Genomic DNA, 18,553 nt, shown 5'->3' on the forward strand with positions numbered 1-18,553 from the left:
TCTGCACTGGCCATGCTCTGGGGGATTTAATTCGGTATTGTTCTGGATAGACGATAACCTCTGATGTCACTACAAGAACTGCTACGCGCAACAACAAGAAACAACAACCGTCACTCATCATGTTGCATGGATACTAGACAGCTCCAGGTCGACGTTATCACGTCGCCCAATAAGCAAGGCCAGCGCAATCTGGCTTCCTCGTCCATTGAGACAGACGAACCACCCGGTCTACAAAGCTTATCGCACCAAGCCTTTTCCCGCTTGGGTGCTGTTGGCCAATCACTCACAGGCTGTAGATAGCTTTATCTGAGCTCTTGGGGGTGACTGATGGATTCAACCCCAGTGTGAGAATCCGACTTGCTGACATTGTGCATTCTGGGAGTACCTCGCATGTAGATCTCTTGTTCAATCTGCCGAGTATGGAGTACAGTACAGTCCTGACTAACAGATAGCAAAGACAGCCACTTGTGTTACGACTGTGTAGATAGACGAATGGTCCACTTCCCCAGAATTTCCTGCATCATGTACATCATCATCCTCGTCCTCATTACCATTACCTGCCATTACTCTCATCATCTTACAGCTCCACACTAAAGTAGCTCAATCATTGACCCGTAGTATCGTGCGCATCTAACAAGTTATAAGAAAAAGACAAAGAAATATCCACCCACAAAATAGCAGCTAAAGCACCTTCAAGATTGCCACCCTTTTGGGAAATCTAACACCCGTAAATCAATATGGCAATGGCAACCCCGTCCGCACTCGCTTGGTCGCACTATCATAAGAAAATCATGATACTGGCAATGACTGCCAACGGCATGCAAACTGACCAGAGACTCAGCCCGTTGGAGGAGTCCTGGGCATCATTGCCATTGACAACAGTCTGATAGACGACGCTGGGCTGGGAGTACGGGGTAGTGTCCATGACGACAACGACTACCCCGTTGCTCGTGATGGTTTGGACGGGATAGGGCGTGGTAGTGGTGTAGGAGGTGACCGTGGTCGTGCCGATGTAGGTGAATGGAGGCGGCGACGTGTTGCAGTTATGCTCGCATTGGTCGCAGCACTCGTAGTAGACGACCGTCGAGGTGACTGGACATGGGATTATCGATGTTATCGTCACCGTTACCCCGGCGTACGTCGTCCATGTGGTGTATGTCGTCGAGGGCACCCACGTCGTCCAGTACGAGGTAGGTGTGGGTGTCCAGTAGCCTGAGTCACTATAAATCAAGAAAATGAGTTTTTGAGTTAGTCCGGCTGATGATCACGGTAGCTGCAGGATGGTCGGTATGGGTCAAGGGTAGCGTACTAGGCAGAGCCCTGGCCCAGTAGAAGGCTAAGGCATACGATAATTGAAGTCCGTAATTCCTGCAATGACAATAACATGGTACAAAGCCCTAGAGTAAGGATCGGTGACGGAGTCTATTGGGCGAAAGGCTGGATAGATGTAGCTGTCGGCCTATCAAGTGCTAGGAGAAGCAGCAGGGGGGAGGTGGCGTGAAGCGAGGCGAGGAAGGTGATATTAGTGAGCCATGAGATGAATTGGCCAGATACTGCACTTCTCTGATAAGGTAATTACAGGTGCCGATAAAGCTCAAAAAGCCAGGAATATAAGAACAAGGAAACCTTTGAGAAGTGTAGCAATCCTTAGGTAGAGACCAAGGGATGTAGATAATAAGCTGGCTTACCAGTCACGATCTTTGACATTTCCGAGCTGAAGCGGGAGGGGACAAGCTTGCCCGGTTTGCCTGCCTGTGAGTGTGTGCCACTGCTACCCGAGTGATAAAAAAGAAGAGGCCTTGGGATGGGTGGTGGTGGCGGTTGTGGAGGTGGTATTCCTCCCCGTCGTCATCCTTTTTCTTGGTGTTTGGCATTTCACATTCCGAAGTACTCGTATCCCACTTATTTCCAAGATTTCAAACGAACCTTCGGCAAACGAAGCGGATCATCTTCGGGTAGCGCGCCTGGGACCGCTGGAGGGTCAAGGCGTGAGGGATGTGGCATGAGGATCACCACCCCGCCTCTCTGCCCCGCTCTCTACAATAACAGGAACAGGATTCAGCAGTAATTCGTAGAGTGCACCCACTCCCTAGCGGAGTACTGCGAGTCAACTCAATAAGCTGATATTGGGAGGCCTTACTTGAGTAGGGCCGGTTGTTACGGCCTGGAAGACGACTCTGCTTATCAAGTCTGAGGGTGGAATTGTGCATACAGAGCTAAGGGAGCCCCTCCAGTAAACAAGGCCTACCTAAGCTGCACAGGATAATTTCCTGACAGAGCCAATTAGGTGGGTACGTACTCCGCAAATGATACGAAGTTCAGCAGGGCTGGGAAACGCCTTGCATGAGCTGCAATTCACTGGTCTTTTCGAGCACTGCTGTACTAGCCGACATAGGGTGAGTGAGTCGTAGGGCTCCAGTGTCACAGGCCGAGGGCCCTGCAACATGATGTCAGAATCCTCATGAGAGCATCCCGAGGTAAACGGTGTTGTTATTAGCGTCAGTAACTAACATTGCGACAGCTGCGTTTGAGTTGCGGGAAAGTGTAGCACCGGGAGTTTGTATCCGCTGGTAACGGCGTTCAATTCCGATAGACGTTTGCTGGGTCTCTGCGCGGAGAGCCACGCTAAAGGCATGGAGTGCCTGGAAGATATATCTGACAAGTCCTCATTTATCATTTCTTCGTGTAACCTATGAACTGGTAGGAAAAAGGGAGGAGACGCAGACCTAGGATCTTCAACCCTATTGTCCTGCTCCTCTGCCAGCGCCGGCACCAGTACCTCCACCACCGCCCATGAATTGTTGAGCACTGAAAATGTCAGTATAGCTTTAAAATGGGGTCAAAAAGTACTCACAGTCCTGCAATAGCTGGATCTTGCATCATTTGTTGGATCTGGCTCATATCTGGCACGCCACCGCCACCGCCACCTTCTCTGCGATTGTTCATAATACCCTGAACGGTGGGATTGTTCATCAGCCCGCTCAGCGCATCCGGATTTCGCATAATGTTTTGGGCCATCGACGCAAACATTGGGTTGTTCATTATGCTGGCAAAATCGAAACCGCCCCCGCCCCTGCCTCCGCCTCCTCCTAGCATACTTGCTAGGCCGGCGAGATCAGGGCCTCCTCCACCGCGGCTATCGCCTGGCGCATCGTCAACGTCATCTTCGGGGATGTTGTCTTCTTCCGCTTCCATTCTGGCAAGCTCTTTCTTTGCTGTCTCCAATCCTTTCTTCATAGCTTCACTGCCACCGCTACCTTCGAAATCGATACCTTTCTGGTATGCTTCAACGCTACCCCTTGCATCACCCATAGCAAACCTTGCCAACCCCAACCTTGACCACGCTTTTGTGTATTTGGGATCTGCTGCCACTGCCAACTCTGCGTCCTTGACAGCTGCTGCATGGTCACCACTAGCAGAATATGCAGCCGCACGATTTGATAAGTAGATCGGATTGGTGGGCGAGAATGTGATGGCTTCGCTGTATTTCGCAATTGCAGTCTTATAGTCTTTTTGTTGCATGGCAGCATTTCCGGCGCTCTTAAGTTTCTCGGCCTCGGGGTTTATCGCGGTAGGTTCTGAGGCTGCCTTCGATGTTGCGCCCGCATCCCCTGCCGGGCCACCTTTACCCTTGAGTTTCTCATACACGGAGAATATGCTGAGTAGATTCTGTGAACCTACTGCCTCTGACACGGCAGCTTTATCTGATGCGTCGACCTTGAAGGCCTCCGCAATACAGTTGCTCGCAATCTCGATATTGTCTGCATCGTCGGCGGTCAGGGTTCCGTCCTTGAGCGATGAGGACAAGAAATCTATTATGGAGAGAGCAAGACGCTTTTTGGGGTCGGAGAGAGACTGCATGATGTAAGCGTTGTTCAGAGAGAAATATTCTATCCTCTTACCATTTTTGGTGAGATCTGGGTGTAATTATGACTTGGTGAAATAGACAAGGCAGCAGGCACCAGATTGACATCAACAAGAGACTCGAAATTTCCACGTGGATTGAGACAACTCTTGGCACTGGCGGGTGATGTGCTAATACTCGGCCCTAGCTAAAGTACGGTGAACTATAACAATCCCAGGCGCCGACTTCCAAGCACGAACATCGCCACCCAATCACCTAGGCATCAATGACAGGCGCTTTGGACGACATTCAAGTGGCGGTGCGTCCACCCCCTCTACATAGTAGTGTGAGCATCACTAGATGATAGCTAGAGATGAAACAGTTACATACTGCTCCTGATCGATGACACTGCCACTTCGGAGCATCAACAGATAATCTCGCACCTGTGTGATTTCGGCGCGATCAGGAAAAAGTTCTCCATCTCCATGGTTTGAGATGTAGTGGAAGGCGCCAGTTCCGCGTTTGGGCATCGGAAAAAGAACTCTGCCGCTCCGAGACGCAGTTCCATTCGAGCAAGGTGAATCCCAAGACATGAGCGAGCTCCAGCCCCAAACGGGGAGAAGATTGATTTCGCAAGCTCTGGCTCTGGCAAGTAACTGCTTACTGCTCCGTCTGTTGTGGAAAGCCATCTCGTGTGGTCAAACCTGCAAGAGTTCAGAAATCAGCCGGCCTTCACCCGTGTTATTGATCATTGAAAACTCACATGAAAGGATCGGGAAAGACCCGGGGGTTACGATGTAGTGAGTAAGCCTGAGTTGTGACCGTTGACCAGCCGGGATTAAGTGACCGCCCAGATACTCCGGTTCGGTAGGCTTTTGCCGGGGCATTCCTCCAGGAGCGGCACCATACAACCGAACTGTTTCTTCAATGACTGCATTGAGTACTGGGAGTGCTTCCAAATCACGATCACAATACCCTTGGGGGAGCTGTTTTAGCTCCGTACAAAGCAATCCTGTCAGTTCTGGTCTCGATAGAACGCACCAGACGAGGTATGTGAGCGACACGGCAGTTGTATCAGACCCAGCAATAATCAAAGCGCCCGCTTCCAATTCGACATCGGTTTCGTCCAAGTGTAAGCCCTTTTCAGCTTCATGAATCATGTGCGCAAAAAGATCTTTTTCGTTTCCAGGAGCGTACGCGTTCTTCACAGCGATGTGTGCCTTCTCTTGAAGGTAATGTCTTCCTCCGAAAAGCGTCCTGGAAGGCTCGAAAGGCAGATATTGCCCAATGGCACGAACAAGAGGCAGCTCGGATCCAATTCCGCCCCCTTGCAGCGCCATCTCAAGTACTCTGATGTATTCGTCTTTCTTAGGATCCCAGTCATCAGTTCATAAATCAATTCGCTTCCAGCAGGGCACTGGCATTGATGCTTACCTTGCCCTGTTCAATCATATGAAAGGATTCTCCAAACATTAGATGCGTTGCCACATCCGTGGTCATCAACGTCCACCATTTGAGCACATCCATCTTTCCCAACTGTCTCGCCTCCTCCTTCATCTTTGTGACGGCAAGACGGATCTTGTCTCGAACAATTCCCTCCCAGTTTTGTCTGAGGTACGTCTTGCTAAAGGCTGTTGCCATCAGCCTTCGGCGTGCACCATGGTCTGTCGCATCTACCATAGTGAATAATGTCCACCGCGGAGGTCGCACAATATCTTTATACCAAATCGATTTTGTGAAGCCTGAAGCCACTTTATGGATTTGAATGAATTCTTCAGGATCTGAAACAGCAACTTCTATTAGCGAAATGCGGACATATGATCCGTACCGCTGATGGAGATCATGAACATAGTACATCCGACGGCCGCTGATGATCGCGAGTTTTAAACGCCAGTTGACCCATTTGGCGATGAAGGGACCAGGTATCCCATTCAGTGGATTTGTGGTGGCACCATACACCCACTGCTCCCATAATCGATTGGCTCAGTACAATCTTGGTGAGAATGGCTATCGCAACCAAAGACTGGGGAGCCATGCACTTACACTTCCAAGAGTTGGAATCACAACGAGGCATACTACCAGAAGGGCTAGATAGACCACCGACTTGAAGTCAAGCAACCTTGCACCTATTGATCCAGTTTGCGCCGTGTCATTCGACATTTGAAGTTCGTCAGCACCAGGAGACTTGAATAGGCCTGAGAGTAGCAATGCCCAACGGGTAACCTACGGACCAAGATTCAAGTCTCGACTAGTAAATGTAGGTATAGCTTGTAAACACCCAGGTCGCTCAAGTATATGTTCTGCCGGTGCCAAGGACACCAACAAGACTCTCCTATACCATCGGGTGCAAAACGGCTGGAACGAGCAGATTGATAGACAAGCTCAGATGGTCTCGTGCCCACGATCTGAGGATTCATCCCCACATCGGCACCCGCATTTCTCCCGCATCCCCGGAAAATTCTGGCGTTACAGATGAATACGAATATCTTTGGAAACCGAGGAAAGGAGATTGGCGACAACCCTGGAGCGATTCTCCTACAACAGCAATTGCTCAAGTTGTGCAACTGTGGTTTGAGGTAGAGTATGGGTCCTGGTATCATGAGCGAGATCTGAGTTCTAGATACGCAGACGCTCTCGATTGCAAATGTATAAAAACATCGCCAATATAATATCAGTCTGCGTGTAATTCTCTCTAAGACTCTTCCTATGGACTACTCTATAATAAGAAAGACAAACCAGATACAATCTTTCACTTTGAGGTCAACCCATTAACTAGGTGCTCTAGGAATGGTTGGGCGAGCAACGGATTGTGCTAGGCAGAAGCACCACAAGGAAGTTCTCGCATGGCGGTTGCACCCGACCCAGGATAAATACTGTGCGATGGGACATATATCGTAGATCTGCCGGACTTTAAATTACAGACTAAGGCACTGATAATATGGAGTTTCACTATGAGAAATCGAGCGGGTCCAGAGGGATTCGCTCCTTCAGGCAACGTTTGAATATGATACTGTTCAATGACGGCAGAATTTGCAACTTCCCTCTTTCTCTACACTACCACTCACAAATGCATGCTGTGAAACGGTTTGAGACCAAGATCAAAGTTCATACATTGATAACCTCTCTGTCACCAGTCGTCCACAGGAGCTTAACTTCCCACTTCTTAATCTTCCATAAGCCGTCGGTAACATCCCTCACAAGATCGATAAAGTACAAGCCTCCCGAAGTGTATGAAGTATCTTCTTGCTTGAACGCATCATCGGGCCGAATATGATATGCCTGTGCGTGTGCGCTTAGGGATGCCGTGTCCGTGCCATCTTTCAGATCGACGCGGACACTGGTGATGAAATGTGTGGTGACCAGACGAAGGATTCTCGAGAGGGACTCGCTCATTGCGTTCCAGCCTTGGATGGTGTTCGGACCGATGACAAAACTCGAACTTTCGTCCTTGACGATTGCGGACTCGAACAGGTCCCGGTCATTGTTGTCGAGTCCAAGGATGCACCGCTGGAGAGCATCTGCCACTGCTTCACGTGGACTGAGGCCTGCAAGTGTGTATGATGGCGCCATTGCTTCAGGCAGTGAAGAGAGATATCGAAGAGTCCTTACAGTAGCTAAAGCTCGGTTGCAGACAGATGTGATGCTAAGCCATTGTACCTTTTATCAGTCATCCTTTAATACCGCACTCACTCTCCTTCGACACAAATTGTATACGGTTAGCATTGCAATCACATACGGACTTAACGGAATCAGATCATGATTGAGTACGTGTTCACTTTACAATATGATACCATAAATCTTAAAAGTGGTCTGTACGAGAACACTTTAAGGTGTGAGTCCCGAAGCGGAGTCGTGCAGCTAATTATGTGCTTAACTCCGTTCTAATCCGAACCTCCTGCATGTCGACCTTTCCGTCTCTCGTTCCTGAAACTTAATCCTGGGACCCTTACCCACACTCGTTCCTCGAGGCTATTCGAAGAGTTAGCAACTCGTAGGACCGCTTACGAATCACTGCGCCCTGCTACTAAGAAAGATAGTTTCTGGCAAGTGGTAGTCAACAGGCTCTACCACTTTTTATGTTGAGCTTTCTCCTCATCTAGTACTGGAGGAACTGGAAGATCTATTCGACTCCATGACAACTCAGTGCCCCGCTGAGCACTATCTCTATCTCCCAAGGTATCATTTGACGGAGCCTTATGTGCCATCATTGTGTGATCCCGTTCACATCGTCTCTTAATCGGAACCCACAGGGGGAATTATGGGTAAGACCACATAGTTTTCATATTGCGGCCCAAAATTGATGTGGTTGATGCCGGAAAATCGTTCAGAGGTCCTATCCTCCTCATCAGTGAAGGTTTCTCGCAACGGAAATCTTTTTGACTCACCGGTCTTTCTCACCATTATGCAGAAAGATGCCACTACCCTGGGTATCACCGGAAGAAACCTCAAACACCAAGCGGCTTCCCTTCTCCAAGACGACGTTAGTGGGCCACATCTCGACATCCACCGGATACACCTCCCCCGGTAGAACAGGGAGGACGTCACTGCTGAAGTAGTCTCGGTGGGGAAGGTAGTCATGGTGGTGTGGATGTGAAGTGTTTATTTTGCGGAGACTGGTTCGCAACCATCCCTTGCACACAGGGACAGGGTCACCCGCCGTTCCAGTGTAGAAAACTTCACCCTTTTCTGTCAGATGCCTCAGTGTCAAGAACAGATCGATGTCTTTGGGTAATGTTCCCCCAATGAACGCATTCATTGAGACGTTAATCCGTGCAACGACATGCCCTGTGATTTCTACTGTTCCTTCGACTGGTGGCGTTGAGAACTGGATGACTTCTGGACTTTTAAGTGTACCAAGTGCTTTGTACGACAATTTAGTTGGCTGTGCAACCGCAGGTTTATCCGTCATCAAAGATTTATCAGGTGTGAGGTAATATGGTGTGTATTTGGTCCTGTCAATCGGCCACTCCGTCTCAGTTCGTCTGGAGTACGCTCGTTCTGCTTCAGCATTGTTGAAACCCACGTCCCCTTTGCGAAGTACAATATCCACAGCCGGCAATTTCCCCGTGGACCATCCTTTCTGGTCGTCTCCCTTAAGGAACGCATCTAGAAAACTTTTTTGTAACTCGACTTCCTCAGAATAGTAGAATGGTAAATCGTGTCGCCCAGTTATAAATCGGAGATACTTAAGTGGAGATCCGGCTTTCATATACCCAACGACATTGCCGCGCAGATGGAGCAAGATTCCTCCCCAGTTAGCCACAGATAAGAGTGGCACCTTGATATCCTCTAGGCTGTACTCCTTAGATGCGTAATATTCACAGTCCCTGAAGAAATTCGCGGCATTGTCGATATTCTGATCATTTCTATTGGCGAGCAATTCCTGTTCATCGAGGTCGCCTTCGATCGTGTCCTCGCCCCATTTTCGGTTTTTTCGTCCAGGTCTCCCATATTGATTGGTAACCACTTGCCGATTCCACCAAAATTCGATGAACGAGTTGGAGAGTATTCCACCGTGCCGGCATCGGTCTCTGTAGTAGTCTGACATGCCCTCCCAGGGGATAATGGCGCTCAAACCTTTAGGTTGCAAAGCCGCAACTCTCCATTGACTTCCAGCATAGTATGATATACCAAGCAGGCCGACTTTGCCAGACGACCAGGGTTGCTCGGCGGCCCACTCAATAGCATCGAAGAATGCCTCACTTGTTGATTTTGACATGGTGTCAAGGAGACCAGGAGATTGTCCAAGCCCCCGTTCGTCAACACGCAGGCATGCATACCCTTTGGATGTCCAGTAGCCTGGATCAGGCACTTCCCACGCAGAATGGTCTGATTTCTGCTCAGGGTTGACTTCAGAGAACGAAGTCTCATGGAAATCGCCATAGTAGATGTCTTTCCCGTAGGGTCCATATGTTACCAGCACGGGAACCGGTTTCTGGGTTGAGTCCCTGGGCCGATACACGTTCGCTCTTACCAAACCAGAACTGCTTTTCAATGGTATCGTTACGTTCTTTTCAAATATATATGGGAAGCTGTTGTCATCGACAGTACGGAGGTCTCTGATTTGGTTTGGCATCGTTGCTAGGTTCTTGTGCTCAAAGCTTTTCTTTCTATTATTGAGGGTGTCCGTACATATGATGCATCTCTGAATGAAACCAGTAAGTTATCAACAGTTCTGGGTATTGGCTGCTAAGCCCAGTTCGGATCCGACTATTGGTACATGATGTACGAAGTCGGCTGTATCCCAGAATTGTGGTCCCGATGGCTCGGGAGTTGCCCCCCGGGCTCGCATGAGCTCTCGCACAAACATGAGGTCAAGACATAATAAACTGATAATACGAAAACTTATCTTCATTTTTGCGAAGAGGATCAATCAAAATTAATCTACAAAGTTCACAGTTCCTTTTGGCTATTGAAGAATCGCGCAAAGGGGTTGAGGCTTTGAGCTCTGGCCACGATGGACAAGAATGGGCTTCCCGTAATCCACCGGTTTGTGACGGACCATAATAAGAAGGGCGAGGCGATTTTTAACAAAGACATTGAAGAAGTTCTGCCTTGGAATGACCGGCACGATACCGTCAGATTTGGACTGGGATATACAACCACCCAAACCCCTGTTGACTTAGGAGACGGAGTGGATATCAAGAATTACAAAGCCCACCAACAAAGTCCTCCAGGTATCATGATTCCTGGAGGCTCTGTCCTGAGATACGTGGACGTCCCTCCGGGCCATGTATCAGAGATGCACCGGACTGTAAGCCTCGACTTTGGTGTGGTGCTTGAAGGGGTTGTCGATCTTGTCCTTGATTCGGGCGAGGTCAGGAGAATGAATAGAGGCGATTGCGCTATCCAGAGAGGCACCAACCATGAGTGGAGGAATGCAAGCAACGACCAATGGGCGAGAATGATGTATGTACTGCAGGAGGCAAAACCTATCTTAACCGGCGGGTGTCAACTAAGGGAGGATTATGGAGGGATGCAAGACGTAAAGCCATCCGGGACTTAATCACTGTTCAGTTCGAGACTTCAACATACTATTGCCTCTAGAAATATGATTGCCGAAACATAGGCATAGGCCCAGTCCATAGGAATCACCGGTTGCATTGAATTCAATGTGGTTCAATGACCTGGGCTACTCCAAAACTCTCAAGATTTTTGATTCAGTCACCACTCGCCTCCAACCTTATATCGGAATATTTTATCATTAATCTTCCCTCCCGTAGCTCGCCATACATGGTCGATAGACTTCGGAGATGTAAGCAAACAATTTACTGAATTTCTAAGTCCCAAGATCTCACCGACACTATTCCGACCCCGTGCAACATCAAGTGAACAAAAGTCGCCTCGATATGATTCGCCCCGTCCGGTCTCTCGGGGCCCAAAAGACTCCTATCAATAGGTCTATAGGGGGGGACTCGACGATGCTCCGTATCCCAATTTTCAGGTGTTTCGGCATTTGGGGACGTTTGTTGGTTGGGAGGACTTGGCGTTCCTGATCTCTCTGGGGCACCGCTGTGGTGAAGATCGTAATCAGTGAGTGCTTGCAGCACTGTCGCTGATGCAGGATTCGTGGTTGTGGTTACAGACATTGCAGATGAAAATTATAGTTTTAATTTCGACGATAAGGAAGGCTGGTTGTAAGAACATTTGTGATGACATTAAAGCAAGGCTGAGCACACCACACTCGGCCCCACATGCATCGGCGGTTTAGCCTCAACATATCCGGAAGGCTTGCTCCCCTCTCGGGAACAACATTGACGTCCGGATTGAATGGAGATTGGGTAGCTCTACCACATTTTGCAATTGCCAATGGCCAGGTTCGAAGCCGCAACTTTGATCGTACATACTGTACCAACAATCGTGGCTTTGCCGGCTTGTAAGGCCAAACTTGCAAGTGGTTATACCCTTGGCGTTGTTACGTTTTATACTTGATGATAGGCTAGACCGGAAACTACTTGCCCTTTTGTTGAGATTCGAAACCTCCTTGCGTAAAATCAAGTTTGCAAGCATGGCGGGCTCACTCGATCGCGTACTTGCAGCAGCAGTGGAGGGTCAAGCACGAAGCCAGCGTTTCATTCAACGACAACTCAACACACTGCACGAGATCTTCGTGAAAGACGGCCCTGATATTCGGACCGCCATGAAGACAGATAGCAGCCAAACGAACTCGGAGATCGAAATCCAGTACACGCTTGCTCTTGAGAGCATCGTGAATTCCTTTTCTGAAAGCGACTTCGACCAAGCATTAGCGGCTGAATATAGGCTCGCAAAGTCCGAAAACACACCTGATAATAGGTGCGCCTATGGAATTGTCTATATTGAGCCAGCAAGCTATAATCTTGTCTACTCTTGTGTCACGGCAGTGACAACTGCCATTGCTGCTGGAAACTGTGTTGTTCTGAAGGTATGTAACCTGAAAATTGTCCATCGCTCCTGCTCAAATGACTTCAGTTACCGAAAACGCTCTCGACAACATCTGAAGTCCTAAGGAAGACGTTGTCAAATGGCCTTGATCGTGATACTTTTGCCATCGTTGAACAGACCGTCGATCAAGCAAAGCTATCCCGGAAGGCCATCCGTCTGCATGCATCGGCAGACATTAGCATCTCTCCTTCGCAAGAAGTCCTCACTGTTCCGAACACAAGATCCGTCGCGATTGTAGATCGCTACGCAGATATGCAGACGTCTGCTAAGGCCATTATTCGGGCTCGATTTACTTTTGAAGGAAAATCGCCCTTAGCGCCCCATCTTGTTCTTGTCAATGAATTTCGCATCAAGGAGTTTTGCAGTGCAGTTGCCGAGAATACCGGCAAGTATTTTACATCCCAAATCGAAGGAAATGGAACGCTCGATGGCTCCTTGGCAGCGAAGTCCCGCGCAATTCGAGCATCTGCCAACGAGTTGGATAAGGCCGGCGCAGAAACCATTCTGTCTGGGTCACGAGGTGTCGTTGTGCGCGTTAATGACAGGTCCTCGTCTCTGCTAAAAAAGCATGTCAATGAGCCACTCCTTATTATCCACCCAGTCACCAGTCTCGACGATGCGATGGATTTGGCCAATGAGACCTCTAATGACGAGCCACTTTCTGCTCTGCACATATTTGGTACCCCAGAAGTGGCTAAATATGTTTCTCAATTCGTTCACTGCCATCTGACCTGCGTGAATGAGATTCCTGTGGAGCTCATCGTTGCCCCACTGACACCTATTGGATTTGCAACGCAACTGGGGAAGCCTTATAGGAAAGAAATGTTCTCGTTGGCGAAACCGCAATACATCCATTTTGGAAAGCGAGAAGAACAGCTGACGGTGATAATTGAGAGCAATAATGAAGTTGAGGCGTCCAAGCTGCGAAAGCAAGCCCAGGCAATCAGGGTCCAGATGAACCAGCCTGCTGGTCATGCCATTGGACATTTCGAACAGGGTCTGCTTGTGGGAGCATCCATCGCCCTTGTGACGATCGTGAGTACAGTGACTATTCTGGTAAGACAAGGGATTCCGTTGGCAAAAAGGTGGAGGTTCAGATAAGGCAAGCGAATATGATTGCCGCCGCGTTACTCTTTAACTCATGCGGGTCTAGATTCTAAGGAATAGATTTAATCATCATCTATGAAAGTAAATGAGTGTGATGTCTAATCAGAATCGTTATCTGTACATTAAACAATGTATTAAAGATACAGGAAGGTCACGCATTTAAACCACGCTCTGGATATAAATACTGTTAAATTCATATGTTCAAGCTTTAGATCTCAGGTAGGTACCAATTGTGAACTGTGAATTACACATATTGGTCAATTCCCAAGTCTCAGCGCACAGCTTCCCATAAACGCCTTCATCCTCTGGGTCACCAGCTGCCCCAGCTGCAAACAACCCGGCCATATAATGATCGTCAGTTGCATGTGCCTCTCGATATTGTGGATGCTTCATTAATCTCGTCAAACCTCTCCGGAGCTTTGGTCCTGATGACTGACAGATGATATCTTCGACTGACTGGCGAAATTCTAGCGCCCACGCCTCGGGCGGCGTTTCCTGAGCAAAGTTGTTGCGATATTGGAGCATGGGTGCCCACACGTTGCGGTAAAGATTGTGAACTGCTCCGCCAGAGCCGATAACCAAATAGCCTTCTTTGCGTAACGGGCGCAGTGTAGCACCGACTCTAACATGAAAGTGAGGGTCGTATCGAGCATTCATAGAGATTAGAACGGTAGGAGGACAGCCGTTGGGAAACATTCGGATGAGAACCAGGTATGTATCGTGGATCCAGTCGAATTTGGTGTCTTCTTCAGCGTCAAATCCCGCATCCAGTAACATGTCCAGGCATCGCTTTGCCGTCAGTATATCGGGGTTCAATTCATAGTCCGCATATTTGGAAGGATGTACATATGCAACCGGTGACTTGTTGGGCTTGGGATTTGTGGCAACCATTATTTTGTCGTTCACCCCGGCCCAGTGGGCACCCATCATGACGACGCCTTTGATGCCATTTGCGAGGGCCTCGTCTCCTGCTTTCTTCCAGTACGTTGCTGACTCGCTCTCCTCCCCCAGCATCATAGTTGAACCATGGGAGAACCAATGGACAGGCGTAAGGGCTGGAGTACCGCCATGCTTGGTGGTCATTTTGTAGCCTTTTCGAGCTTGAAATAATACGAGGAGTTGTGTCTTGAACACGTCAACCTGAGTTTAGGTCTGCGAGTGAGACGAGCGTCTCGTTAGTTTATGATAGGCTATAATGGGGCCTTCAGTCGTTGCCAATGTCAAAATGAAGTAGTTCAAGTCCCTCGTGGTGCAATGCTGAAAGCGTCGCAGCTCCCCGTGCAGTTAGTTCAATAGAGTCTATGTGCCGAACCCCATGGTAAAAATCCCGAACAGATCCCTGTCCCGAAGGACACGCCAGCTGCGAAATCGGACGAAGAAGGCAGGGGTTATCTCACAGCCATCCTTTCAGGGACGAGACCTAGAGTGTGGAGCCGAATGTGGGGGAGAGCCGAGCAAGGGATTGTGGGGGAAACTTTATCATTACCCCATTTCCGAATGGCGGTGGATTTCGACTTATCCCCCCTCCTTAGAACCGACCTCCTCTCAACTTCCCTCGGGAGCAACATATCGATCCCTTTGATGGGCGTGCATTTTGTGCACAGTATCACGCTATGAGAGACCAGCCGTTACCAGACGCTTCGCATTCGGAGCCCCATTCTCCATCTGGACCGCCAACCTGTGCCATATGTGGAAGATCGTACTCAAGGATTGACCATCTGGAGCGCCACCTTCGTTCCCGTAGGTATTCATTCTCTCTAAACTAAAACGACACCTGCCTCCGAATGCATTGTCACCTGTGGACCTTGTCCGATAGGGTGGCCTGCATTTGAGTTGGTGTCTTCCGCCTGCATCACCAAACCCTGAGGCATCAGAAATGCCTTTGCCTCCACCACCCAATATGCTTTCTTTTGTACGCTTTGATCCATGCGCTGATTCACTATAGACTCCCATTCAAAGCCTTTCGCCTGTCCTACCTGCAACAAGGCCTTTGCCCGTGTGTAGGTGTCTGCTACTGTGATGTCATATGTGGCACAATCAGTGCTAAACTTCCTACTAGTGATGCTCTCAAACGCCACCAAACCAGTCATGATCCAAAGGTCGCCAAGAGACAGAAGGCCAGTTATCTACCTCGTCATCGTACAGGGCAGGCATGTCGCACGTGTGCTGCTGCTAAGCTCAGATGCGAAGATGAGAAGCCTTGTGCACGTTGCAGACAGAGAAACATCGATTGTGTCTACAATCGCAACGAACCTACTCTCCCAGAGACTGATCATGAACGGGTATCTATATCTACACCAAGTATGTTGTGGAGCCAAACCTGTCACAGTCTACTAACAGTGTGAAGGCCAATCGACGGCAAGGGGCTCGGCCGGACCACGAATGATGAGTACAGTTACTGGCCACAATCAATCAGGGGGCTTCTATGGGATAGGGCAGACTTCTGAACTCTCACCAATGCTTTCCTTCGAGGGCCAGACTACCGATCCAGCTTGCTCAGTGACAGACCCATACCTGAGAACTAGCAACATGGGTCAACCTGCTGACTTGCTTCGTTCGGACGGTATCTCTGAGGAAGCACTACGGCCATTTTCTCCAGATCCAATGATCGCCGATATGTTCGCTGAGTCCTCTCTAGCAGACTTCCTGAGCGATATCATGCTACCATTAGCACCAATCCCCAGTCAAGATCAGGGAGCTGGCGATACGGCAAATCAAACACGTCTGCAGCGAGACTATTTGGATTTTGGTACATCCTGGGCTGATATGACTGACTTCGAAGCGATGCTGGAGGGGAACTATACAGGACCTCTTCAGAGTATCAACAACGTCTCATTCAATCTACCAGCTCCACCATCCGGGACGAAGACTCCCGTATTAGGCGAAAGCTTCGGGGCGAGGAATGCTGCATTTTTGCGATCTATATGGCGATGGGTACCTACGAAAAAGGATCGTGGTGGCGCAGATCAACTCGACTTGTCTCTGCCATCTATCAATTTCGATAGTCCAGAGACGAGAAATCTTGCAGAAACGTTGCTTCCGGGCCAGCACATTGAACAGTCCCTCCGCGACAGACTTTTAGCTCTCATCCTTGGCACTTGTGATCAAGCGGTACACCAGCTTGTAGTTACGGCTTTCCCGAGCGCAGACTTGCTGGATCGACTCATGCATTTTAGCCTGGGTGTCCAGTTCATGGCAATTGATTCCTGGATACACGTGCCGTCACTTATTATTGACGCGAACCTGGAGCTCCTCATGATTATCATTGCCGCTGGTGCTGTTCTTAGCTCCGTGATGCCAATTAGACGTTTGGGATATGCACTTCAGGAGTCTTCGAGAACGGCGTTTGCAACAAAGGTCTGAATCCACTTGAATTGAGCGAGGCTGGATTGTGCTTACTAACCTCAGATAGCTCGAAAGCAACAACCAATATACCCGCGATCTTTCAATGATACAAGGACTTGTTCTTGGCATACACATTGGGTTTTGGAGTGGTGACAAGAGGAAAATGGAAATCGCGGAGAGCTTTGCCCTACCCCCGATCACGATGCTGCGACGCGCTGGTCGCTTTTCTCGAATGAAGGCGAATTTTACACCACCAACATTTGACGATACAGATGAAGCGCTAGAATTCAAATGGCGGGAATGGGTCCAGCGAGAGTCGTACAAACGGTAGGTGCTCCCAATTTGGCTTCGCTGAAGTCGTATATCTAAGTGATTATAATAGCCTTGCTGCTCACCTCTTGATCCGAGACGCACAGACTTCCATGGCTCAGCAAGTGCCGCCGCTTCTCTGTGCCTCTGAGATGACGCTCGAATTGCCTACATCTCGAAAACTATGGACAGCAAGAAACGCAAGTCAATGGAGATATGAATATGTTCAACTTGAGGACTCCTTACAGGATAAAAGTATTTCCATTGCACAAGGTGTCTCCCAAGTCAGTGAGGTACGAAACAACCGCGGCTTGGACATCACCCTGTCGGCCATGGTTATCGTGCACAGTGTTTGGGGAGCAGTTTGGAACCACTTGCAATTGAATTCGCTCATTCGAGGCCCAAGCTCGAGCGAAGGTCTTTTGGCACCCAACCCGTGGGACAACAGTATATCTCAACTTCTAGAACAACTACGCTTCATCTTCTCAGATTGGGGCGCTCAATTCCGACCACAGATGGCACTGGTGTTGGAGCGTGTAGTGTTGAGCCTACATGTCTCATTTGAACAAGTCCAGCTATTTGCCGGTAAAGAAGGTGAAGAGGAGGCACGTCGAGTACTACCAGGCTTGCGACAGTGGGTCTTCACGAAAGATGCTCGCAAAGCAGTCTGGTATGCTGGTCAAGTTCTAGGAGCTGCTGGCAGATGCTCATCCAAGGCGATGCAGGATTTCAATGCTGTATGTGTATATCACGCGGGCATGACCTTTTGGACATATGCCGTGCTTTTGGACTCATCCTCCAATCGCCAAAGGCCTCACACCGACCTCCAACCGGCTTTGGGATCGAATTCAGCATTCGAAGACAGTGAAATAGTGTGGTTAGATGGCCCCGATGGACCCGGTGTACAGAGGTTTATTGCCTTGAACCGTGGAAAACCTGTCATTGAACGATTCAGCCATCAAAACTACGCCGAATCGAGCGAAGCAGTCCCTCTTTCTAATGCAAAAGCGGTTATGGACGTGTGCATTGAATTGCTGCAACGTAGTACGGGTGTCGGAGGAGATGGAACTTCCATGCCCCTGGTTGACAACTTGAGCCAGCTCATGCGCGATCTGGGTAAGGCAGCGCATGAGCTGATGCAGGGAAATGGCCGGCGTCCCAAAAGGCCAGCATCTAAGTAGTTTCTCCCAGGTACCATGGACAAGCATTAGTGTATCATAGCCTCGTGGTTTCTTGAAACTCGCTCCGCTTTCCTCACCTGGTCCACATGTTCTTCTAATAAAGCATAGCTTCGCTGCAGGTGCTTTTAACAACTACTTTCCAGCTGGAGGCTGCCGGAGCCAGTCGACAGAGGCATACATATCGGAACGATCCGTATTGACAGATCAAGAAAAGAGAATACGAAGCGTCAACGGTTTGCCATGGTTCAGACTCCGAGTGTAGAGGAGGGGATTCCCCCACACTTCCCGTAGGCAGCACAGAGTCCCGAGAGTGGGACGACCGAGCATATTCAGGTCACATGTA

General features: G+C 49.3%; 10 protein-coding genes across 10 annotated transcripts; 3 read left to right on the plus strand and 7 right to left on the minus strand.

The window, feature by feature from the left end:
- Positions 1 to 778: 778 nt before the first annotated feature.
- Positions 779 to 1,216, minus strand: A1O9_07485 (uncharacterized protein; the record flags this gene model as incomplete). Its single annotated transcript, XM_013403041.1, has 1 exon — positions 779 to 1,216. A coding segment is annotated over one exon (438 nt), but the record flags the coding sequence as incomplete, so codon positions are not given.
- Positions 1,217 to 2,741: 1,525 nt separating this feature from the next.
- A1O9_07486 (uncharacterized protein) lies at positions 2,742 to 3,861 on the minus strand (the record flags this gene model as incomplete). Its single annotated transcript, XM_013403042.1, has 2 exons — positions 2,742 to 2,808; positions 2,855 to 3,861. 2 exons carry the CDS (start codon positions 3,859 to 3,861, stop codon positions 2,742 to 2,744), a joined length of 1,074 nt encoding a protein of 357 aa, XP_013258496.1.
- A 681-nt stretch (positions 3,862 to 4,542) lies between these two features.
- Positions 4,543 to 5,524, minus strand: A1O9_07487 (uncharacterized protein; the record flags this gene model as incomplete). Its single annotated transcript, XM_013403043.1, has 2 exons — positions 4,543 to 5,211; positions 5,279 to 5,524. 2 exons carry the CDS (start codon positions 5,522 to 5,524, stop codon positions 4,543 to 4,545), a joined length of 915 nt encoding a protein of 304 aa, XP_013258497.1.
- A 1,425-nt stretch (positions 5,525 to 6,949) lies between these two features.
- Positions 6,950 to 7,414, minus strand: A1O9_07488 (uncharacterized protein; the record flags this gene model as incomplete). Its single annotated transcript, XM_013403044.1, has 1 exon — positions 6,950 to 7,414. One exon carries the CDS (start codon positions 7,412 to 7,414, stop codon positions 6,950 to 6,952), a length of 465 nt encoding a protein of 154 aa, XP_013258498.1.
- An 811-nt stretch (positions 7,415 to 8,225) lies between these two features.
- On the minus strand, positions 8,226 to 9,920 carry A1O9_07489 (uncharacterized protein; the record flags this gene model as incomplete). Its single annotated transcript, XM_013403045.1, has 1 exon — positions 8,226 to 9,920. The coding sequence occupies one exon, from the start codon at positions 9,918 to 9,920 to the stop codon at positions 8,226 to 8,228; it is 1,695 nt and encodes a 564-aa protein (XP_013258499.1).
- A 381-nt stretch (positions 9,921 to 10,301) lies between these two features.
- Positions 10,302 to 10,850, plus strand: A1O9_07490 (uncharacterized protein; the record flags this gene model as incomplete). Its single annotated transcript, XM_013403046.1, has 1 exon — positions 10,302 to 10,850. The coding sequence occupies one exon, from the start codon at positions 10,302 to 10,304 to the stop codon at positions 10,848 to 10,850; it is 549 nt and encodes a 182-aa protein (XP_013258500.1).
- A 304-nt stretch (positions 10,851 to 11,154) lies between these two features.
- Positions 11,155 to 11,433, minus strand: A1O9_07491 (uncharacterized protein; the record flags this gene model as incomplete). The annotated part of the gene is made up of 1 exon (XM_013403047.1): positions 11,155 to 11,433. A coding segment is annotated over one exon (279 nt), but the record flags the coding sequence as incomplete, so codon positions are not given.
- A 419-nt stretch (positions 11,434 to 11,852) lies between these two features.
- On the plus strand, positions 11,853 to 13,369 carry A1O9_07492 (uncharacterized protein; the record flags this gene model as incomplete). Its single annotated transcript, XM_013403048.1, has 2 exons — positions 11,853 to 12,248; positions 12,296 to 13,369. The coding sequence occupies 2 exons, from the start codon at positions 11,853 to 11,855 to the stop codon at positions 13,367 to 13,369; spliced, it is 1,470 nt and encodes a 489-aa protein (XP_013258502.1).
- A 207-nt stretch (positions 13,370 to 13,576) lies between these two features.
- Positions 13,577 to 14,392, minus strand: A1O9_07493 (uncharacterized protein; the record flags this gene model as incomplete). Its single annotated transcript, XM_013403049.1, has 1 exon — positions 13,577 to 14,392. The coding sequence occupies one exon, from the start codon at positions 14,390 to 14,392 to the stop codon at positions 13,577 to 13,579; it is 816 nt and encodes a 271-aa protein (XP_013258503.1).
- Positions 14,393 to 15,904: 1,512 nt separating this feature from the next.
- On the plus strand, positions 15,905 to 18,210 carry A1O9_07494 (uncharacterized protein; the record flags this gene model as incomplete). The annotated part of the gene is made up of 3 exons (XM_013403050.1): positions 15,905 to 16,732; positions 16,788 to 17,047; positions 17,103 to 18,210. The coding sequence occupies 3 exons, from the start codon at positions 15,905 to 15,907 to the stop codon at positions 18,208 to 18,210; spliced, it is 2,196 nt and encodes a 731-aa protein (XP_013258504.1).
- Between the last annotated feature and the right edge of the window lie 343 nt (positions 18,211 to 18,553).

This window comes from Exophiala aquamarina, assembly GCF_000709125.1.
Source record: "Exophiala aquamarina CBS 119918 chromosome Unknown aczIA-supercont1.6, whole genome shotgun sequence".
Classification (NCBI taxonomy): Eukaryota; Fungi; Ascomycota; class Eurotiomycetes; order Chaetothyriales; family Herpotrichiellaceae; genus Exophiala; species Exophiala aquamarina.